The sequence below is a fragment of the Podarcis erhardii genome (assembly GCF_964252035.2).
Source record: "Podarcis erhardii genome assembly, chromosome: 13".
Lineage (NCBI taxonomy): Eukaryota > Metazoa > Chordata > Lepidosauria > Squamata > Lacertidae > Podarcis > Podarcis erhardii.
In genome coordinates this window covers 54146613-54171030 of record NC_138502.1, presented here as the reverse complement: position 1 = coordinate 54171030, position 24418 = coordinate 54146613, and the positions used below count along the sequence as shown (strand labels likewise).

The window sequence follows — 24418 nt, the reverse complement described above, 5'->3', positions numbered from 1 at the left end:
GTTTGCAACAGTTGGCCCTGGGCATTGTAAGGCGAGGAGGCATTGTGCTCCAGCGACTGTTGGCCAGGCGGGGGGGGGGGCACACGTGGCTGCCTTTTGTTTTTGGGATTCTTGCTTAATTGTTTTCTCCCCCTTTTTACAAACTTCCCATTAATCTGGCTGAATGACAGCAGACACTCAACCCCGTGCCATCTGGTACTCCAGGGCCCCTGGCAACCCTCAGCCCCCCCCCCAAACAAATAAATGGGGTCAGGTGGGCGGGGAGGGTCAAGACCCACTGCACACGCCTCCTGTCAGCGAGCGCATGGCCCGCCCCCTGCAGCACATGGCTGGGTGGGAGCACCATCTCCTTCTCCAGCTGCTTTCTGTGGCAGATCTAAGGGATCCCTGTTCATTCTTCTCCCTAATAAACACTTCCTCATAAATCCGCCTTGTGTGGAGGAGAAGGGAAGGCGCCTGCCCCTTTTCTGTACCAAAGGGCACCATCTTTGCACAACTAGCCTACAGGGTAGACCTCCCCCCCCCTTTCCTGGGTCCCCACTCCGTATGGAGACCGGGGTTGGCACAGAGTTAGAGGGAAATATAGCTTTGAGAACACACACTCAAAACCCTTTTAAACTTCTTGAACTGAATGTTATGAACCACCAACCAAGGCTAAAGGCAGCTACCCCTGGCTAGACAGTCTAAAATCATAGAAGTGTAGAGCTGGAAGGGATGCCAAGGGCCATCTAGCCCTAGTCCCTGCAATGCAGGACCTGCAAGATGGTTGTGTAAATCAAGGGGCTGAAGGGAAAACAATGGCACAGGAATAAAGCCTGCATTTCTAGCCATTGGATGTTTTGGATTTAGGTGGCTTTTTCATCTGAAACAGGCTTTGGTTCTGCACACCGTGAAAAACAAGCAGGGTGGCTCCGTCTGCCAACCGCTCTCCCCTCAACTGATTGCCCACAAGAGCGCAGTCGCCAAGCACTCACTCCAGGCACTTGGTTCTGTGAGGCCCCCCCCCCGTCCCCGACTCTGCCTAATACCAGCTCAGGCCAGTGGTCCATCACCCTTTTTTTTTTGTCAGCCTGGGCACATGAACTGTCTAGTGTGGGCGTGCACAGCCACAGATGGGCATCCTTCCCTGGAGGGTTTTAAGCAGAGGTTGGGAGGCCTCCTGTCCTGGATGCTGCAGCTGAGGGGGTTGGACTAGAGGACCCTCGGAGGTCCCTCCCAGCTCTACCATTCTCTGATTCCATTATGAGCTCTGCAGGCAGGGCTTCAGGTGGGTGTTTTCCCCAGCCCTGGCATAAAAGACCACCAGTTGAACCCAGACTTCCCTCATTGTGTTTGATTTGTTGTCCTTTCAAAAGGCAGAGTAAAAATGCCACATGGAGCAATGCTCAGATAATTTTTCTCCCCCACTGCCACCCCCATAACTCCCATAACTCCCATTCCTGTGGCTGTTTTCATCTTAATCCACCAGTGACTCCAGAAGACAGAGGAAGCAGCTACACGGGCACCCCCTGCCCCCCATGCTGCTGGACTACAGCACCCATCAGCCCCTGCAGTCAGCCCAGCCAAGTGTCCAGGGATGCTGGGAGATGTAGTCTTAACAATGCATGGAGAGCCAAAACAGGTTCCTTCCCCCTGAGGAGGGGACTATAGATGTCTCCTCCAAGGCAAGCACACAAACAGTAAATCCCACTCCATGGGGTGCTAATCACCCTTTGCAATGACATATTTCTTCACGGAGAGCAGGTTCCCTGGCACTCCACAGCTGGAGTAGAAACCAGAAGAAGCAGGCTTTACTCCTTCCTCTCACTTTATTCCTGATGGAGCCACAGAGCAAAACCTTCCTGGATCCCAGCAAAGCCGGCCAGAGGGGGGTGCATTGGGGGGGCTGGGGGTCCTCCACACTTCCCTTTGCTCTGCATTTCTAGGCAAAGGTCCGGGATTTCATGTCCAAGCACTTTTTTTCTGGCACTTTCCCCACAAAAGCCTGCTCTTTACTGCTGAAAACAATTCTGCAGAAAACCAAAACTGAAATTTGATCTGATTCAGTGGTAAAGATCGGGTTTTCCTAGGGACAGCAGTGGGGCAAAAAAAAAAGGGGGGGCAAGCTTTAGAAGTGCTTGGGCACAGAGCAGAAAAGCCCAGGCAGGACAAAGGGGCCTGTGGAGGAGTCCTCAGGCAGGAGCCCTATTTACTGAGACACACAAGCACACAAGTGCGGCAGCCCTGGGTGCCATCTGGGGGCTGCACATCTAGTGGTTAGAGTGTCAGACTAGCACTTGGGAGGCCAGGGCTAGAGCCCCACTCAGCTATGAAGCCCCCTGGGCTCTGAGCCCAACCTACCTCACAGGGTTGCTGTGGGGATTAAGTGAGGAGGGGGAGAACCATGTGACCATCTTGAGCTCCTGGGGGGGGGGAGGTGGGATATAAACACAATTAATTATGAGATGAGATGAGATGTCATTGTGGGCCTGGCCATGCTTGTGTCTGCGCAGCACTCTCCCTTGCCAGACCAGGATCAGGTGTGCGCATTGTAGCACTTGGGACAAAGGCTAGTTCTTAACATTTAAGCATCACAGCATTTATCAAACCAGGCAACAGGGAGCAGTGTCTGCACAAAGGTTTGATGATCAGAGAACTGAAGGCCTCTCAGATCGGTCTTTCAAAACTGCGACTCTCTTCCTTCGTTCCTTTTCATTCCCCTCCCCGCCCCCTCCTTTAAAATACTGTATTGGAAACCGGGTCTCTTCTAAGTTCCGCAGCCCAATGGAAACATTTCAAGGGAGAGAGCGGAGTGTTCTCAGCACAATCCCAGCCTCCCACTCACTAATTGGGGGCCAATTCCCATTTTGTGGAGTCTTCATGCGCCCCCCCCCCATGGAGAACTCGGGGCTGCAGGTTCCAGTCGCGGGCTGCAGTGACAGCAAGCGAGTAAACAGACCTGATAGAATCTGACAGGTCCATTCTCTTCTTAAAATCAGTCAGTCTGAAAGATTTTCTTTTACATAATCCAATGTGCTTTCTCATGAAGTAGAACAAATGCTACCATGCACTTTGGGGTACAATCTAGGGTTTTTTAAATACACTTTTACTGCTTTTAAATGGGGTTGGGCAAATTAGTTTAGAATACATAATAATAAATTACAGCATTATGTTTTACAAACTTTGGGAACTTGGTTTGTACCGGGGAAAAAGTTCCAATAATAGCATGTATGCCTGCTTTTTTTTAAGGTATTATGTTCAGCATGATCACTTAGAAATAAGTTCCATTTCAGTTTGTGGAAGGCTTGTATCTACAAATGAAAATGATATTTATTTTCCTTCTGTCTTGAATTCAAAATGATCTCACCCACTCAAAAACAATAACGTTATCTGCATAACGACGGGAGCTCACCCCGCCGCGGGGATTCGATCGTCAAGTCCTAGGCACTGAGGTTTTACCCACAGCGCCACCCGCGTCTCTTTAAGGAGCTTCATACCACAGTATAAAATGTAACCCAGTTTAACCCAAAGTACAGCAAGGCAACAACTGGGGGGCGTGGCTGTTTTTGTTTTTGTTGGTGGTGGTGGGTGGGTAGGTGTGTGTGTGTGTGGGTTTGTGTGTGTGTGTGTGTGTGTGTGTGTGAGAGAGAGAGAGAGAGAGAGAGAGAGAGTGTACATATAGCAGTTATTCTGCCTCCTATCACATGGTAGGATGCAATAACATTTTAGAAAGCTGCAGTGCTTTGTTTTCCTGTAAATAACTTCAGAGGGTGGCAGGAAAGCAGGACACAATAAGAAGTTTCTAAAATTCTGAACTATGTGGAGAGAGAAGAAACCTTTTCCACCTCTTTTGTGATACTAGAACTTTGGGTCACCCATTCAAGCTTTTAAGCTGCAGTTTTACAGCAGACAAAAATTACAAACACCGCATGTAATTTAACTTAGGGAATTTGGTGTACAGTGGTGGGAAGTTCCACCAGTTACAATGTGGTGATTGGCCACTAACTGATATGGCTGCAAAAGGAAGTCAATAAGTTTCCAGAGAATGAGTCTCTCAATGCCAACTGGGCATGATAGCTAAGTGGAACCTTGATATTCAGAGGAAAGATCCAAGATGGTAGGCGCAGATTCCCTGAAGGCGAGAGCCCAAAGGCATCTGCCCAACTGGCCACGCTGGGTGTACTCGTGTGGATGCAAGGCTGATTTCAAGCCTGAGTGCTGTTGGAGCAGGGCCAGATGGAGACCCCGCCTCCCTGCTCAGGGCGCATCTGGACTGAGGGAGACAGGGAGGGAGATTCCTTTCCCCTGGACTATGGCTTGATTCAGCAAGACAATCCTTAGACACTCAATATTCAAAGCGTACGGATGGCTGGCATTAACTTCCAAACTGCCATAGCTCATGCTGGATAAAGTATGGGGTTTAAACTAAAGAAATACACACACACACACACACACACATACACACACACGAAAAAAAGAAATTTTTTAAAATGGGTTTTATAAACAAGAATAATGTTATACCAATAAGTATACCAAGTTTTCTCATGTCATTTGTATGAACACATGAGTCTTTGGTAAAACAGACGGAGGCCAGAATGTGTCTGTGATTTTGCTACGTGTCAAAGACACCAAATCTCTTATGCACGCAGAACCCGTCATTCATTTCAGTGGAAGGGCTGAACCATGTTTGCACACCAAGGAGTGTACAGATGTTCTACCTGGCATTTACACACCTCCAGAAGCCATTTGAGGGGGACAGAAATCCCCAGTAGCACCTACTAAAATGCTCTGCCAGGTTCCCAAGGGAAGAGATAAATAATTATTAACCCTTAGTTACTGAGCACATCCTAAGATGCAATAAATTGCCAGGCTGGAGAGCTAATTGAGACGCAAAGGGAAAATGTGAAATTGATTTGTGTGCACGGGGGCAAATGACACTCAGAGCACCGTTTCACAGGACAGCAGGGAGAAATACAAATTCATTAAGAAAGAAAGAAAATGCTCACCTATATTCTTGTGGAGAAGGGTGGTGGCTTTGGCCTGAGTTTCGAATGAGGCCAGACATGACTGAGGTGATATCACTTTCTATCATTTCCTACATGGAAAGAAGGGGAGAGGACCACATAGGTATGACAGAACTACCCAGTATTTCAACAAATAAAGAACTAGCCTCTTGATTGTTTAAAATGCTATATATGATGACACCCAAATCTTACATATTTTGCTTCAGAAGAAGATTTCCTTGGATTATTTTTTAAAAAACCTTTTATTTTTTTCCATGTTGATGCTTAATGAGCAAACACTAGTATATAATGAGGGGAAAATCCACCATTATCAAGTGGATAAATTTGGGATAAACAACATTTTGCAGTCTTATGTGCAAGTCCAAATTCAGTAAGATTTACACAGGACCGACTTTCTAGGCATTTTTGCTGTGAGTGTCCTCATCTAGAGAGAGAGCAGCCTGACTTTACACATTTACTCAGAAATGCAGCCCACTGGACTCAAGGTGGACTTAGCCGTATTTTCAAAAATACAACCCATTGAAGTGAAATAATTGCTCAAAAGAAAACAAAGAAAGAAAGAAACCCGCTGATTGCAGAAGTGGGTGAAAATAAACGAAGTCATAGCAACTGACAAGTTTGGGGGGCAATAACCACTCCAGCATCTTTTATCCCAATGCCACTTTGTTTTCGCGGGGAGGAAGGCGAAGCTGGTCCCAGACCCCCTTATGCTCCCCACCTGCAGGATCTCTTCGGGGGCCCTGCAGAGGAGGCGCCCCTGGGCGGGGCGGGGCGGGGCGGGGGGAGGCAGGTACCTGCACCACGATGGCGGCGGCGGCGGCGGCGGCGGCTGCCCGGGCGCCCGGCTGCTCCCTTCGCCCGGCGGGCTGCGCTCTCCTCGCTTCCTCCTCGCTCGCCCAACCGTTTTTAAATTTCCCTCTCGGGGAGCTGTCCAGCCTGGAGCATGCGCAGAAGGGGCGGGCGAGCGGGCCGGCAGGCGGGGGGGGGGGCAGGCAGCGGCGGGGCAGCTCCGGGCAGGCGGCGCGGCGGCGGCGGCGCCCTCCTCTCTCTCTCTCCCTCTCTCTCTCTCTCTCTCCCTCTCTCTCTCTCTCTCCCTCTCTCTCTCTCTCTCTCTCTCTCTCGGCGGCAGCGCGCGGAGCCGGGTCTCGGCCGCGAGGAGCTCCCAGTCGCCCCGAGCCGAGCCAGGAGCCGCGCCGCCCTGGGCGCCCAGAGAGCGGGCGGGCGGGCGGGCCGGCCTCCCCTTTGGCGCCGCGGCGCCCGCGCCTCCAGCAGCGGGAAAGGGCCCGCGAGGAGGAAGCAGCGAGAGCAGGGGCCGCCAGGAGCCCGGCCGGGAGAGGCCCGTCAGGCTGCCGCAGGGCAGAGCCAAACTGTGGAACTCCCTGCTGCCCCGGGAGGCCCGGGCAGAGGCAGGATGTCTCATAGGAGGGGCAGAACCTCAGGGGGGAGCTGCCCCCCCCGCCCCCCCAAGCTGGATGGCTTGGAAAGAAGATGGGACAAATTCATGGAGGAGGAGAGAGCTCTGGGTGGCTCCTAGCCGGAGTGTTGGTTGCAGAGGAGCCAACTCCTGGCAGCCAAGGTCCCCAGTAAAATATTTGAGGGGCTGCTCCTTCCAAGTTGATGGGCATTGCCGTTCAAATGGTGTGTGCGCGCCATGTCATGCAACTGATTATGCAGGGCAGGGCTTACTTGCAGCCCCCCCCCCAATATTTTATTCAAGTTGGCTCCCCCGTTGGAGGCATCAATACTTCTGAATCCCAGTTGTTGGAAACCAGAGATATTGTGCTCAGATCCTGCTTGCTGGTTTCCAGCAGGCCTTGGGGAGCCCCTGTGGAAACAGTTTGTGGGACCAGATGGGCCCCTGTGGGCCTGACCCAGCAGGGTTCTTCCAATGTTCTGATGTTTTCTGCGCACCCCGCCCATTCCAGGTCTCCCTGGGGCTTTCACAGAGCAACAATAAGCTTTTGCCAGTTCTTACCAGAAACAGAAAACCTCTGAGCACGTGCAGATTCCCTTTTGATTGCTTCCAGATGACCTGTTTATTCAGCAATCCTCTTCATTCATTTGCACAAAGTTTGTAAACCGCTTTAAGATTTTATTAATTGCAAGTGGTATATAAATGCTGTGAAAAAAGTACAAATAATAAATGTGCAATTGTGTTTCATTTTTGCTTTATATATTATAGTACGGTTACTCCATGTGTTGTGATGTAAGTTGTCCTGCACTTCTATTTGGAGGAAGGGTGGGGTCTAAAAGCAGTTCAATAAATAAACAAACTAGGGTGTCACAGATGGACATAGGAAGCGTCTGCTGGATCAGGCCATTGGCCCAACTAGGCCAGCATCCTGTTCTTACCCTTGCCAGCCGGGGGCCCCCCATTATGAGAAGCCCACAAACAGGCCCCGGGCACAAGAGCAACTCTGCCCTCCTGTGGCTTCTAGCAACTGGCATTCAGAGGCATTGCTGCCTCTGACTGTGGAGGCAGAGCATTGAGTAAGCCTGCTCTTGAATTTACAAAATGCATAACCTGTGTGCAGCAATCCTGAGTTAACCTTCCTCTTCCTTCTTCCAGGTAAATTAAAGTAGACATGGTATATCAATAAGGAGTGTTCATCCGGTCTCTACTAGAGCATCATTCAGAATGTGTTTCTGAATGGCTAGCAAGTTCCAGTACTCTGCAACAAACACAGTGATTTGCTTGACAGAAATAGAGCAAAGGGCTGATCCACGCATCACCATGTGCACCAAAATGGGCTAGAGAAGCGAAAAACAGCACTAGGAAAGTCTAGACACACAAACTTAAATTATAGTGAATAACTGCTTTTAAACAAGCAACTTATTTCCTCAGAACGCTTAATGCCTCTTTTAATTTACCAGAGCATTTAATTCCCCCCCTCCACTTGTGTTACAAATCCTCTTTGTATTTCTTGTAGATTGATATTTAAACTGAAATAGACATAAACCAGAGCGATAGGTGCTCCATTTTACAAGGCCAGGCCTCCCCACCCCCCATGGGTGAAATTTGCTTGTAATACTTTCTGTCAGTGTAACAAATTGTAGTTAAAATCATTTAGTGTGAAATTGCCCATTAATCCCACCAGGAAAAGGCATTTAGCAAAACTCTAGTCACTTGAGAGCATACAGATGGTGCATCTGAGTTGTACAATAGGACCAAGCACTGATTATATGCAGGGATGTAACGGACAAAAAGGTCTTCCTGAAAACCAATACCAGGAGACGTGAGGGTGGTCCTAGTGCCTGACTGGTTCAAATAGAAGGCAGTCTTTACAATATCAGCAATAAGCAAAATGCACAAGTATGTCGAGAACAACCAGGGCAGAGAAGGTGAAACGGCTGCAGAGTGAGGCCAGTGACTTTGTAGCTTATAAAGTAGCTCTCTGTACCTTGGCAGCTGGGAAGATTAGGGTGAAAGAACCAGATAAACTAGTGGCCAACTGCAAAGGGGACTCGGAGATTTAATTTGTACATGTTATATGAGAACTACCTATGTAACAGAGAATTTTAGTAGATTTGTCTGTGGTTTTATTGTATATGTAGTGACTGTTGATGTTTTTGGATGATGCCATGGCCTTTGGGTAGTGCAACAAAAGTTTATGAAGTTAAAAACATAGTCAGAATATATAAACATCAATACCTGGGTGCTGCCCCAGAAAAAGGAAAATGTCTGCCTGGTGAGAAAAGAATGTCAAAGTTAGTGTCAATTCCAGAACAGGAGAAGAGCCTGCGAGATCCGCCCCAGGGGCCCCTCTAGTCCAGACTCCTCTTCTCACAGTGACCAACCAGATGCCTGTGGGAAGCCCACAAGCAAGATTTGAGCACAAGAGGCCTCTCACCTCCAGCAGTTTCCAGCAAGTGGTCTTCAGAAGCATTGTTGCCTCTATTAACCTTAAATCTGCCTTGTAGGAATCCTTAGCAGATGACTGCCGTGCCTGGAGACAGTCAGGTCATGCATCCACAACAATGCTCAGAGGAGGAATGACTGCTGGGAAAAGCGCAGAGAGGAAAAACGCCCTGGTGCATCTGCAGCAACACAACCGGATGCCTTTCTCTGCCGCAACTGCAAAAGAACATGTCTCTCCCCTATCAGTCTCTACAGCCACAGCAGGCGCTGTAACTCGCCAACCTTTGGACTTCATCCCTGAAAGCACACTCCTCCAGTGTCTCCAGCTGTGGAGGCAAAGCAAAACAATCGTGGCTAGCAGCCATTGATAGCCTTCTCCATGAATTTGTCCAATCCTCTTTTAAAGGCCATCCCTGCCTCCTGTGGCAGTGAGTTCCATAGTTCAACCAATCTGCTGCGTGAATAAGTGCTTTCTTTTATCACTTGTGAATGTTCTGACATTGAGCTTCATTGGATGTCCATGACTTGCTAGTGTTATGAAAGAGGGAGGGGGGGGAATTATTTCTCAACTTTCTCCATGTCATGTCATGGGGGTTAGTTCAAAACATCTGGAAAGCCCCACCCTGGGGAAGACTGCCCTGTTGCCCCAGCTGTTGGTGATGTTTCTTCCAGCACAAGATCTCAAACTGTTTTAGGTCTTCTGTGCTTCCTGTTACAGACAGACCTACAAGGACATGCCTGCATTGTTGGTTCTCCCCATTTATTTTCTTGAGATAGCAGATGAGCTGCTGGCATCTACTTTGGGGTATTGTCAGGACATGAAGTTGGTGTAAAAAGCCAGTCCCTTTGCAATGTGAGCTGTGTCTTCAATGTTTCATCCCTGTTTGTCCTTTCCAGATTCTACATGGACCAGAGTGAGACTTTTCTACACACGTCTCCTTGACAGGCATTAATCAAATTGGAACAATCGAGGCAGGGGTGTTATTTTTATCCAGGGGCACTTTAGCCTGATGGATCCACTCACCCTCCTCAAACGTCTCTGTCCCAAATCCTGCCACCGCTTCTTAGGTTGCTTCTGCTCAATTTTGACATGACTCGGAAATCCAATTAAACCGTTTTTTCACCTTCCCAGTCCCCAAATCCAACATTTCAGTAATTAGTAGAAACAAGCCACTCTCGCACTTGCTCCTTTTTGTAGTCCAGGGGGCTGTGTCCCATGATTTAAAACTAACATTTTCAAAAGCACTTCATGCTTTTGGGGAATGGTCAATTAACCTTCTGTTTCCTGTGGGGAACCCCGTGAAGAACTGTCAACAGTTGGGTTTGCAGAGATTTGCCCAGTGACCTATGAGGCCAGGAGGTTCACAGATGCATGTAACTGTGTCATCATAGATTTGTTTCCTGGATGACAATATCGCAAGAGAATGAGCCAACTGCTTGTCGGTTTTTGGCTTCTTCTGTAGCACACGGGTGACCAGCTGAATCGATCACGATGTGCTCTCCTCCCAGCTGGTGTTATGGGGTGTATTAATGGGGAACACAAGGACATAAGGGGATTTCTGGTATCTTTCAGACATTTCCCCTTCCTCTTTCCCTACATAATCTTTTCTTATTGATACTAATAACTCTGTAGACCAGAGAAAAAATTCACAAGCTACCTGCTGAGTTTTGTGTGCATTTTTAAACTATATATATAACTTGAGAGTAGCTATCCTAGTTGTCAACTATAGAGAAAGAAAGCAACATGCAGAGCAATCCTATACCCATAATTTATGCTGATGCAGTCGGGGGGGGGGGAGGAATGTTGTAACTGCATCATCAGAACAGCTGCTGTATCCAATATTCACTTATCCTGGGACACACACACAAAACACAGGAAATGGTGCAAAAAGGCAGACACACATCCCCGGCTACCTACGTGCTCTTGTAGTGATGTGGGAAAGCTTAAAAAAATGCTCCCAATGATGTCAGGATAGCTGCAAAGTTCTGCCACCAAAAGAGGTCTGGAGGAGAATAGGTGATGGTGCCATTGTGCTGCTCCCCTGGAAGGGGGTATGTCCACCCCCCCATGGCTGCGCCCTCAAAACAGCTTTGGGCATGTCTCACGTTCTTCCCATGTAATAGAACTTCATCAGCCAGCCTAATTTAGATTGCTCCAATATACACTATTCTAATAGGATACAATCTGCCGCTAAGAACATAAGAAGAGTTGCTGGATCAGGCCAATGGCCCATCCAGTCCAGGATCCATGTTCTCACATTGTCCAACCAGATGTGGTTAGGAAACCTGCCAGCCGGACCCAAGCGCAAGAGCCCTGCCCCTCCTGCAATGCCCAGCAGTGGGCATTCAGAAGCACATGGAGGCAGAGCAGAGCCCTCCTGGCTAGTAGCTCCATGAATTTCTCTATTCCTCTTTTAAAGCCATCCAGGCTGGGGGCCATCTCTGCCTCCCGTGGGAGCAAGCTCCATGGTTTACGGTAGCTATGCACTGGTCTATTCAAGCCCAAATACACAGAATCCACATTGTTATTAGCTCTGCAATGGATGTACCACGAACTCCCACCATAAGCTGTTTATGATGCGCAATCTCATCCGAAGGAATGGGTGCTGGACTATTGGACAATGGATTGCGTCCCTTTAAGGCATTTGCTGGCTGCTGTTTGCAGTGGCTCAAGGTGGGTGGAGAACGCAGGAAAGACTGTTCTCGCCTCTCTCAGGAACATCATTAGACACAGAGAAGGATGTTAGTGGCCAAGAGAGACGGGAAGTGGTGCGCAGCTTGCACCGTGGTCACCTACTAACAAGTGTCAAAGTCACCCACTGCTGACAGTGGAGGTGCCAGGGCTGAATTGCTGCCAATAAGTTAAGCATCCCATCTCGGGGTGTGGGTGTGTTTAAAGAGCTGCTGACAGATAGTGATTGCCCTTCTCCGTGACTGAAGGGGGAAGCAATGTGTTGCCTCTCCTCTGCACTCAGGATGGATTACTCATTCAAAATGACAGGTCCTGTCCAGCTTCTCCAAGTTTGGAGTGCTCTCGCCGCACAGATACTTAACGTTAATTCAAGAACCAGTCATGTCAGATGGCCAAGTTCAAATCCCCTGTTATGTACTGAGTTGAATAGGATCCAAACTGCAGCAGTCTGATTGGTCCTAGAACAATGCAGCAGTATGACTGGTTGGCAGGAACCACCCAATCATGCTCCAGATAGAAGTGAATCCACAACCTGATTGGCTTACAGTAGAATTCCGGAATTAGCCAATCATGTGCAGCCCACTGTGTAAATAATGTATATAAAGCAGATACTTTGAGGGGACTTTCATTCATTCCTCCTCACCACTATGAGCTGAATAAAGAGCATGAAATCACTTTGCGACTCTGAGTATATTTCATCCCCCCTCCTCCCTCCCTCCCTCTCTCTCTCTCTCTCTCTCTCTCTCTCTCTCTCTCTCACACACACACACACACACACACACACAATACTATGTTTTGAAAGGCCTGAGCCAATAATAAACACCATCTACTGGGCTTGCTTCCTCCCATGTGGCTCTCATTTAGGACATATCCCCAGCACACTGTCTCCATTGACGGGTAAATATATATGTGTATTTTTTAATACCTCAAGAGGGAGCTGAATGATAAAAGAAACCTGGTGCATTAACTAAAAGCTCTGTGATTTTATATTGATCTCGCCATGCAGATGTCAGCACTTCTAATAATTCTTTCAGTTAAACCCAAACGTGATCAAGTTCAGGTTTTCGTAATACAATTAGGCTTGTATGGTGGTTCTGGGACGAGGCAGGAAATACTGACCTTTCCACTACTTCTCAATGTGGACCAGAATCACATTGCTTGTTTTCTTTGTCCCTGGATGTGTGATGTCAAATGGATCCCTCTCCTCATCTGTCCACAGTCAGTGGATTTTTCCCATTGGCCTTAAAGAGAGGGAATAATCTGATGAATAGCCAAACAGTAAAATGCAGCTGAAACGGAGAGGGGGGGGTGTCCTTCACGTTTTTGTATTTGATTTACTTCCTACTTCCTTATTTAATCACTGGGTTCCTAAAGGCCCCCTTGGGTGTGAATGACCCATGTTTTGTTGCTAGGGATGTGCCACTGACCCAAGCCAAGACCCCTGCCCTAGTTCACCTATCAGACAAAAATGAATATATTCCAGGAGCTATCAGCTTCCATTATCACTAACTGAGCCTGGCAGGTGGAGACGGGCCTCATTATTTTTAATTGGGTCCTATAGTTCTGCAGTTAAATAAAACACAATGGGCTCAGTCATTCAGGAAGATCTGCAGAAGACCTTCTGAGGAATAGGAGCCCTCCAGGAGAATCCCGTCCTCCCCCTCCATGTCTACCGGACTTTGGCAGGAAAGGACTGCACAGTGGATGGTGCCCAGCACAATCCTGCTCTTTTGTCTGCTTTGGAGTCAAGAGAAAACCAATTCTGCTCCTTTTATTGTTTTTGGCCTTTTTCAAAACAATACACACTCTCTTAAGCGAAGGGGCCGTAGCTCTGTGGCACAACATCTGCCTTGCAAGGAGAAAACATTGAGCTAGGTGGAGCCAGGATCTGACGTAGTATAAGGAAATATTAATGAATGATGATGATGATGATGATGATGATGATAGTTTACAGTCAATCAATGAAGTTACTCAATCCACTATGAAATGTCTGTGAAGGGCTCATGATGAAGGCATTCTTAGCGGCAGCCCCACAACGGTGGAATGTGATTACGTGAGATGTCAGAGTCCGACCAGGCTGGCCCATCCATTTGGCCACTGGGAGAAGAGGATGGGCCATTGGCTGGATATAGCCGGCTCTTCTTAGGTTGTTCTCTTCATTCTCTTGCAGCCTTCAAGACGTTCCACCTTTTCCCACCACCTTTAGCAACTTGTTTGATCTGAGCTGCATAACTTTCCAATGTTTACCTAATTTTGATAATTTTACATTATGCTGGATTAGCGTTGGTCCTCTTGGCTTTTTAGAAACATTTTGAAATATTGTTTTAAGATTTTGGCACTGCTTTGCAGTCTTAAATTGTATTTTATTGCTTATCTGATATGTCATTTGCAAACATATTTTGGATTATTTTTTCCCTTGAAAAGTGGTATGCAATTTATTAAATAATCAATTACATCTCATTCCTCTTTGCTGCTTTGTGTGTGTGTGTAATCTGAGAGCTGAAAAATAAAAATATACTCAGTTTGCCATAAATGCTTCCATTGTAATTCAAGGTGGATGGCAGGGATGGTTAGATCTGTCAATTTACGTTTCTCTAAATTTTTCATTTTCCAGTATTTCCAGTCCAACACATTTCCACATTCATTTGTGTTAAATATCTATCTATATATGTTGAACTTTTAAACATTAAAACTCTCTTCCTCCTAATAAACACACCTTTGCATGTGATTTTGCCTAATATAACACATTTTAAAAAGAATTTTCCCCAAATATAATACAGTTTAAATGTTATTTTAGCTTTTAATAATAAAGAAAAATTTAAATTGTCCCATAAATATGCATGTTTGAACACATTTTTCGGCATTGTAAAATCTGGCGAAGTGCAAATTTTAAAGCCAAGCTGCACTCTGGTTTGCATATTGTTTTGAGAATGAGACCCCACGTCCATGCTTCAGTTTCACAAGGCCCTGTGATTTCCATTCCCATTTGCAATGAGCACTGATACGGAAGGGGGGGGGCATGTCTTCTTCACCTTCTTCTTCGCTACAATATATCCATTTATTTCCAATTGTCAATGTCAAAAGGGACTAAAATCTATAAAATTCATAGAAAATCAACGTGCCAATTTGCTCAATTTCTCTAGGACTCCATGACACCTCCCCTGTCCTCCATAATCCCTCAAGCAAGGTGTCAAGACCCTAATCCTGTCAAATCACTCTGCCAAGCCTTTCCTCCGGCCAATGCCAGGTGGCAGACTATGCATACATGGACCATTGTCTTCTCATCACCGGTACTCAGGATGTGCTTATCTGTGCATATCTCCAGCTCTGCATATTCCCCCCTCCCTCCTCCATAGGTTAATCCTGTGTAACCCAACCTCTTCTTAATGTATTCATTATGTAATCTGTGTAACCCAACCTCTTCTTAATGTATTCATGATGTAACTGGGATGTATTCTGCAATGTATTCTGGGACATGGAGGGAAGTTTCAAAAGTTCATGTCACCCCTTTCTCGCTGTTCAATCTCGCCTTGAACCTGTTGCGCAATAAACTTGGATCTTCTGCAGCTTGCTCCTGTCTCCGGCTGAGCTCATTTTCCTCCGCAGGGACCTGCGGACTTAGTCCGATGAGCTGGGTGGCAGAGCAGCCTCGCACCCAGATTTTACCGTAACAGATGGCGCCCAAGCAGGGACACGCGGTTCTCCCGTGTTGCTGACCGGGGGCCCTGAAATCTTCAGCCGGCTCCGGGCCATTTTGCCTGGGAAGATCCTTTTGGACCCCCGGCCATCTTCCGGGCGGTAATCAAACGCCCCAGGAGCTCAGCCGGGGAGCAAAGAGGGATCCAGCCGGCTTATTCATCAATCCCGGGATCACAGTTGAAAATGCGTGAGTATAAGGAAAAATCCAGTGCACTGGTGGGAAGGGGGTGGTAGTCTCCTGGCAACTGAATTCTCTGCCCTCCTCTCTATCGCTCCTTCTTACTTTTCTCTTGGTCCAGTTAGTGAGAGAGACCATGGACTGCTGCTCAACCCGAAAGGGGGGTTCTGAGCTCTATCTCTTTATCTCAATATCTCCAGCCAGCCGCCCCAACTGAGAGCCCGAAAGTAAGATGGAGAGAACCGGTTTTAAAAAGAGCCGACTCACCGTAATGGGCATCTCATTTGAAAGCAAGGGGTTGGAGCTCTCTTTCCGAACTTCCCTAGTGCCCGGCAAGGGGGCAGGAAGGGGTCTGGCTTTCTGTCTCAATCCCAGCCGCACTGGTCGGTGCCACGTAACACGTGTATCGTGCGTGAGCCTGCTTCCAAAAGCAAGGGGGATTTTCGGTTCAAAACTCTATCCAGGGATCACCCGATCTGGCACGGCATGGCGTGGGCATTCAGTAGGGCCCCTTTTCCTGAGATTGTGACGATAGGTAGGAGGTTGCCAGGAGGGATAGCCCAGGAGGAATTGGGCAGGATTTGGCAGAGTGGAAAGGAACCCCAAGATTTGGAATAGGAAATAAGGAAAGGAATGAGAGGTAACCGGATAGCTAGAGCTCAATAAACCACTAGGAAGTTGCCAAGCAACAAGGAAAAGGAAAACCCTAAATAGCCCCCTGTACAAGTTACCCAAATCCTAATCAACCCCTCTCTTTCTCCCTTCTCTATCCCAGAAAAAAAACAACAACAAAAAGCAACAACAACAACGTATGCATATATAAAGGGGTACCCAGTCAACTAAGCATTGTGAGCCCTGCCAGTTTGAATAACTGGTGGTGTGTTTGAAGAGGCAAGGAGGCTCATAAAACCATGTGGGACCTTCCTACTAATTTCACTTAATGAAACCAAAGGAAGCGGGCCAACTCCTTGCAATAACCAACAAAAGGATGAGAATATATATGTTTACATGTTGTCTGTTATGTGTGTTGTCTGTTAATACATATATGAGAATATGTATGTTTACATGTTGTCTGTTATGTGTGTTGTCTGTTCCTTCTGTCTCTGACAGACTGCCTTTCTTAAGTGTGCATAGTTTAAACTACAAGCTTGCTTCAAAATTTTAAATCTAAGGAAGCCATGCTGGACCTTATCAATCCTAAATAAGACAAAAATGAGAATGAAGTGTGCAAATGTTTACCCCACCTCTTGCTTTGCCGCAACTTTTGAGTTTGTGAGTCTACAGTCTTATTTTGGAATGTGCTGATAACCTAATGTTTCTGCTGCAAAAGGGTAGTTGAGCACAACTGCTCTCTCAAGCTAAAATGCAGTGTCTGTATTTCATTAAGCACATGCCTATGAAAATAGGTATTCCTTCTAAGAAAATTGTTAATAAAAGGTAGAAGCTTCGATAGACAACAATTGTCTATCTATAGAGTCCAGTCCTGATATCAGTCTCTAAGATCAGCCAGGGTTTCCTGGCTTCTTATTGGAAAATGCCTCCCCCACTTGTTTCAGTCTCTTTCAGGTCCCCCCCTTACTTCTGTGCCAAGTGAATTTACTCCTGAGTAAGCTTCCTTCAACAAAAGTACCCGACATCTCACTTTCCTATGTATCATTATTTAAAAAATCTTAATTAGGCGTACTATTCCTATGCAAGTTCAGAAACATTATTAACTTTTGTACCCCTTTTAAATCAAATCCAGGACTGTTTTTATTATTTGTGAGTGGTTATATCAACTGAAATAACCCTATGCTTATAAAATATTCTCTCCCAGATTCTCTTCCTATCTTATCTTAGGAAAACTGTTCTTCCTTTAAGATCTTTTCTCTAGGAAGCTGCACTCTTTAGTCTAAGGAAGTAAACTCTCACTCAAACTAGCTTCAAGATCTGCTAAAAGGGTTCTGTATAAAGTTGGGTACTTTTATTTTCCTCTTCCTTAGTACATGATAGGAGCATTGATTGTGGTCTCTTCCCCAGTTGTGGCTGTGTACATAAGTATGTGTGTGTCTCTCTGGTAGCACAAATCTTGCTATGAACCCTGTATTTTAGGGTTGGACTAGATGACCCCAGGGTCCCTTTCAACTTTCCCAATTTGTGGCTGTGTGGAGGGCCATGTGTCTGCAAGCATGTGATGAGTTGAAATTCAGCCCAGATTTGCTCTTTGGTTTTTTTAGAGGTGAGAGGTGAAAGCCGTGATGTTTTGAAGCAGAACTGGTGAGGTCAGGCATTTGAGTGATTACAGTGTTTATCATTTACAAAAATCAGACTTAAAAGTCTACTCAAAGGACTTCCGGGTTAGCGCCATCGGTAATGGCGGACTCCCTCTGATTCGGAGGGACTAGCTCTGCAGAAATTGGGTCTGTACCGCTACGGCGAAGCAGAGACCCTCCAAAAATCACAGACAGGCGAAGCCTGTGAGCGTGGGACTCGGCGGGTACCCGCCCCCCAATTTGAAAAGGAACCCGATTACGGGCTCCGGAGCGAAGCGGGGAGAGCGGTGCGGTGCTGTGAGTCAATTGCTTCTTCTGCGGAGTGAAGCCGCACAGCCGTTACTGGAGAGCGCTGACTTTTTCCTGTGACAATTCGACTACAAAAGCAACTACCCGTGAGTAGGATAAACTGGAAAATTGAAAAAAAAGGAAGGAAAAAAAGCTTAATTCGGTACCGAAGCGGGAAGGTATAAACAGGAAGTCCGCCTTCCGCTTTTTGTAAATAGACTAAAGCAAAGAAGTTGCAAGCTAAAGCCTTGGAAAGGTGATCGGAAAGGACTAAAATTCCAACATTAAAATAAGTGAACTCTCCCCTTGGCTGCAGGAGAGAGGGGGGAGAGGTTTGGACTATATTTGCCTGCAAGAGAGAGGGAAGGAAATAAAAATCTACTGCTCAAACCTGGGAACAGACTGCCAATGGACAATAAGATTGCCGCATGGTGAAACGCACTGTTTGAGAATAGAGTACTTTTTGACAGTCAGCTCTGCATGGGAGATACATTGTTTTTCGCTGTTTCCTCCTGATCTTGAAAGAAGGGGAAATAACTGAAAAGTAACTGAAATTGAAACTGTTTTTTATTTTGTGAAATGGGGTTTGAAAAGTGCTATTTTCTAATGCAACAAGTACAGACTGCTACTGTGTCCCCCTAGAGGAAGTTTCTGAAATTTTTACAATAATTGGGCCAGGGGAATTTTCCACTTTAAAACAAATTGTGGCTGTGGGATTGACCTTGGGCACTCAGCTAAAGTGATATGGCAGATGGAAAAGAAAAAGTAGACTCGCTCCAAGACAAAACAACGAGGTCTGGGAAATCTTTTCAGCGAAGAGCATCAACATCTGGCCCTTCTGCCTCATCTGCAGCTGCATTTACACAATCTAAGTCAAAAGGTATGTCATCTGAAGAAGTTTTAGCACTTGCATTAGGTAAGATAAATGAATCACTGGAAAAATTAAGTAAACAAGTGGTTGAAGCATCAACTAAAATTGATCAAAACACTATAAGCATTAACAACTTGGGACAAAAAGTGAATACTAATACAGAAACTATTGAGAAATTGCTACAGGAATCTACTCTGACTCGACAGACTGCTGAAGAAGCTAAGGAAAAAGCAGCCGCTGTAGAGGAGAAGATACCAGACATACAGAGGCAATTGGAGGATCACAGGTCGACGCTTTCTATGATTGAACTTAAGGAGAAACAAACGAACTTGAGGATCAGATCTGTACCTGAATTAGAGAAGGACAGTCTGACAGATTTTCTTATGCAGGAATTTGCAGACTTTTGGAATCTGGATTTGGAGAAAGAAGAATTTAAGATAGTGAGTGCTTTTAGACTTGGAAGAGGGGGGAAGAAGAACAGGGTGAGAGACTGTTTGATTACCCTTCGAACAAAAGAGGAGAGAGACAAAATTTTGAGCCTGCACTTTCAGAAGACCTTGGAAATACATCAGTATTCCGAAACATCTTTTGGACCTTAGGTCCAATTACCGAGATTTGGTTGCCTTGCTGAGAAGGAATAGAATTGCTTTTAGGTGGGAATTTCCCCAAGGCCCATCTTTTAGCTTTAAAGGAAGAAAGATAAAAATAAGATCAGTGGACGACAAATGAAAATTCTTGAAAGATCACAGAGAAGACCTGCAGAAAGAATCTGGAGAAGAGCCAAGAGCATTGGACAGAGATCCAACAGACAGAGGACCAGAACAAAAAGCATTGGACAGAGGATTACTAAAAAGAGGAATACTAGACATAGTAAGATTACCCTTTGGATTGGACTGTCCAGAGAAAGTAACAGTAATACCACCGACAGAACAAGAGCAAGCACTTGGTGCAGTTGGAGGAAAATCAGAATAATTACATCATGGCCCTGCAAGTATTGAGCTGGAATACTAATGGTTTGAACTCGCCTCAAAAAAGGAAAAGAGTCTTTCATCTATTAAAAAAGGAACAATTGGACTTGATTTGCCTACAGGAAACACATGTGATAAGGCTCCATAGGAAAGTATTGACTAATAAAAGATTGGGCCAAGAGTTTATCTCATCAGACAAAGTTAAAAAAAGAGGAGTAGTAATTTATGCAAAGGAGAGCCTATCACCGAAATTTATATTTAAAGATGATCAAGGAAGATTTGTGGCAATTGAAATTCAACTACAAGGAGAGAAATTTTTGATACTAGGCGTTTATGCACCGAATGAGGGAAAATCAGAATTTTTAAAAAAGTTGCATGAGACTTTGTTGGACCATTTGGATTATAATATGATCATGATGGGGGATATGAATGGAGTGGTATCTACAAATATGGACAAGGCACAGAGACAGGTAGTTACTAAGGACGGCAGACTACCAAAAACCTTTTTTGAGATGACTGACAACTTGGACTTAGTTGATATTTGGAGGACAAAGAACCCCTTGGGTAGAGAGGGAACTTTCTTCTCTGAAGCCAAAATGACGTGGACAATAATTGCCCAAATTTGGATAACTAGAGGACTGGCTCCAAAGACTAGAAAAGTGGAAATCTGTCCTAAAACCTGCTCCGACCATAATGCTGTGAAAATGGAGATGAAACTAACACCAATTGGCTCCTTCAGATGGAGGATGAATGACACCTTGTTTAGGGATGAAGAAGTGACCAAGAAGGCCCAAAAAACCTTGAGAGATTATTTTGAGATAAACATGAATACTACTGTCGAAAAAAGAATTATCTGGGACGCAAGCAAAGCGGTTATGAGAGGGTTTCTGATACAACAGAATGCAATAAAGAATAGAACTCAAAATGAGAAAAAAGACAAAATTTTGGAGAAAATAAAAGAAGGTGAGAAGAGATTGAGAGCGAAACCAAAGTCGCAAGAGATTTTGAGAGAAATAAAGTTACACCAAGTACAATATATGAAAATGATGAACCAGGAAATAGAGTGGAAAATCAAACAGATGAGACAAAAGACACTTGAATCGGCCAACAAATGTGGGAAATTGTTAGCCTGGCAAATGAAAAAAAGACAAAAACTCAATACTATTACAAATTTGGAAGTGGAAGGAAAGAATATACAGAATCCAGTGGAGATTAGAAAATGTTTCCAGAGATATTTTAAACAACTATATACACAAGGGCCACAGAAAGAAATTGATATAGACCAATTTTTGAAAATAAATGGATTACAAAAAAATCTCTCAAGAAAATAAGCTAATGCTGAATTATAAAATAACTGAACAGGAGGTAGAAGGTGCCATCCAAAATATGCAACTGGGGGGACTTCCGGGTTAGCGCCATCGGCAATGGAGATGTTCCTCTGACTGAGAGGAACCCGCTCTGCGAAAATCGGGTCTTGCCGCCGCGGGGAAGGCGGAGACCCTTCAAAAATCCCAGGCAGAGGGAGCCTGGGAACGTGGGATTCGGCTGACACCAGGAGCGCCCCCCCTACCCGCAGGGAAACCCCCTTTTTGGGGCTTCGAAACGACGTGGGGTGAGCGGCGTGGTGTTTTGAATCGACCGCTATTTTTACGGAGTGAAGCCGCACAGCCGTTGCCGGAGAGCGCTGACTTTTTCTTGTGGACAATTGGATTTCAAACAACAACCCGTGAGTAGAACGGGGAATTAGGTTTTTAAAACAATTTAATTTGGCAAGGAACGGGGAAAGGTCTAAACAGGAAGTCCACCTCCCCCTTCTGTAAATAGACTGAAGCAAAGAGCTTGTTAACTAAGGTCTTGGAAAGTTCTACGTAAAGGATTAAAACTTCACTGATTGAAACTATTACTTACACTCCCTTTGGAAGCAGGGGAAGCCTGCTGGAGAAGGTAAAATTTAGGAACTGAAGCGTCACGTCTCCAAACCCGGGAGAGGTCCGCGAGGAGTCCATCGACGGTGAATAGAAAGGCTTGACAGCTGTCAAATTTGACAGCTAGCTGTTAAGATACAAAGAAAGACTTTGTTTTCATTGTCCATTTCTGCGTCTAAAAAGAAGGAAAGGTAACTGGAATTGTTATTAATTTACTTTTGAGACTTTTGGGCACTGTGCTGGAAGGATTGATAGACTGCTTTCCGCTAGAGGGAGTTTTGGGACATGGTCATAAGAATGCAGCTGGGAAATTAGCCTAAAGATAAAAACTCTGAGAAATTAGCTTTGACCCTGGACATTTCAAGGGTGTCAGCGGAGAAAAAAGTTATGCTTGAATTGAATAGGACATTTTATCTGTTGGGAAAGCTGCATGAACAGATAGATGCCATGGCTACCAGCGTTGATATTTTGGGAACAAAAGTAGGCATCAGTAAAGAAGTCGACAAGAATCCGGCACAAGAATCTTTCTCAATTGAACAAATTGAAGAACCAGAGAAGGAGAAAGTCGTTGTTAAAGTGATGCAAGGGGGAGCTTTAACCCTACAGAGACAATTGGAGGATTACAAGTTGAGGCCTTACATGACTGTAATTAGGAGAAGCCAGTTTTTGGAGATGGGAGCCTGGCTTGATTTGGAAAATGAAAAGTGGAGAGATCACCCTATGTGGGGATCAAATTACTTTTGGGATATGAATTTGAGCCAGGAGGGGACTGAAGTTTCTGGGGCCTTTGGACTCGGAAGAAGTGTGAAACAAGATCGGGAATACTTTATGGGCCCTATCTTTAATTATGGAAATCTGGCAGACCTGATAAGAAGGAATATGACCATCGCTGGGTTGGAGCTCCCCCGAGAACTGTTTCTTAATACTAAAGATTATCAAGAAGATCGGCAGATGGGACATGAAAAAGACTTAAGAGCCTCGGATTTGAGATCTCCAGGTTGATGGACTGTTGTAAGCCGATGGAACTGTTGGCAGGGGCCGAGACCGGGGAGGGGAGACGGTGAAAGAAAATTGGAAATTTAAAGTGTATATATTGAGAATTTTTTAAAAAAAATGCTTTTAATGAGACATGGAGAAATCGTGGAATGGAATTTTTATGACCCTAGGGGAAATGTCTTAAGAGAATAGGTTTAAATATATCAGTTTTAATGAGAAATAAGATTAAATAAAGTAAAAGTGGATGGCTAATTGGTTAAAGAGAGAATGGAAAATTACAGTATATTAAGATAAATTATTAGGATAAAAATAAAGATGAAGGATTTGCTGAAATATCTATTTGAACTAGAAAACAAAGAGGGGAGGTGTGAGGAGGTCAAGGAAATAAGTCATAGAAAGAAAATCATGTAAAGGTTTAACTTGTTTTTTTTCTGTTTTGATTGTATGTATTTTCTATTTATTTTTTTCTTTTTATCTGTTTTTGTTTCTTTGCTTTTTTATTTTTTGCATTCTTTCTTGGAAATGTCTTGTTGTTGTTTTTTGTATTGTGTTTTCTGTTTTTTTTTTTTTTGTAATGTTTTAAAACCTGAATAAATATTTTTCAAAAAAAACAAAAACAAAATATGCAACTGGGTAAATCTCCAGGGCCGGACGGTTTAACTTCAAGATATTATAGATCCTTGAAAGATTGGATAATACAACCATTAAAGGAATGCTGGCTGACTGGGAACAGTTATGGACCACAGGTATGAAGTTCACGGCATGTAATGCCTTAAGAGAGAATATTATGAAAATGATATACAGGTGGTACATGACACCAGTCAAGCTTGCAAAAATATATCATTTGCCTGATAATAAATGCTGGAAATGTAAAGAGACTGAAGGTACATTCTTTCACCTTTGGTGGACGTGCCCAAGGATTAAGGCTTTCTGGGAGATGATCTATAATGAAATGAAAAAGGTATTTAAATATACCTTACTGAAAAAATCAGAGGCCTTTCTCCTGGGCATGGTCGGCCAATTGGTGTTAAAGAAGGATAGAACTTTTTTTATGTATGCCACAACAGTAGCAAGAATACTTATCGCAAAGTATTGGAAGACACAAGATCTACCCACCCGGGAAGAGTGGCAGATGAAGTTGATGGAGTACATGGAGCTGGCGGAAATGACTGGCAGAATCCGAGACCAGGGAGAAGAGTCGGTAGAAGAAGATTGGAAGAAATTTAAAGACTATCTACAGAAATATTGTAAAATTAAGGAATGTTAGAAGGATGTTGGAATGAAGCTATGTGGTTTTAGCAGTAATGTTATAAAGGAGTATTTAAAGATGGATTATTAACAGGTGAGAATGTAAAGTTATAATATATTAAGATAAATTATTAAGATAAAAGCAAAAATGGAAAGGATTTGCTGAAATAACTATTTGAACTAGAATACAAAAAAGGGAGGTGTGAGGAGGTCAGGGAAACAAGTAAATGAAAGACAAGATATGGAAAAGTTGGTTTGTTTTTAATTGTTTTTACTGTATTGTATTTTGTATTTTTGTATTTTTTGTATTTTTTGTTTTTTTCTGATTTTTGTAACTTTTTTGAAACTTTAATAAATATTACTTTAAAAAAAATTAAAAAATTCTGTGTGTAATTGTTTCTGTATAATGTAGGGTGCATAACTATGAACAACAGAAGGA

The 24418-nt window shown here is 44.8% G+C and overlaps 1 protein-coding gene and 1 long non-coding RNA gene across 8 annotated transcripts in view; both read right to left on the bottom strand.

The window, feature by feature from the left end:
• Nucleotides 1-12857, bottom strand: part of FOXN4 (forkhead box N4) — a 42554-nt gene extending 29697 nt beyond the window's left edge. For 2 of the 7 annotated variants that reach the window (XM_081836553.1, XM_081836551.1), the window contains exons 1-2: nt 12674-12853; nt 4986-5074 (exon numbers count right to left, since the gene is read on the bottom strand). In XM_081836553.1, the coding sequence (XP_081692679.1) occupies nt 4986-5071 (86 nt within the window). In that variant the 5' untranslated portion in view covers nt 5072-5074; nt 12674-12853. Of the gene's footprint in view, nt 1-4985; nt 5075-5797; nt 5826-12673 lie in introns of those variants that run through there. The other 5 variants (XM_081836547.1, XM_081836549.1, XM_081836552.1 and 2 more) reach the window with 4 other exon arrangements.
• A 1721-nt stretch (nt 12858-14578) lies between these two features.
• LOC309327359 lies at nt 14579-17006 on the bottom strand. Its single transcript, XR_014150518.1, has 2 exons — nt 14973-17006; nt 14579-14931 (listed from the first exon to the last, which is right to left on the bottom strand). It is a non-coding gene; the product is annotated as an uncharacterized lncRNA (long non-coding RNA).
• Between the last annotated feature and the right edge of the window lie 7412 nt (nt 17007-24418).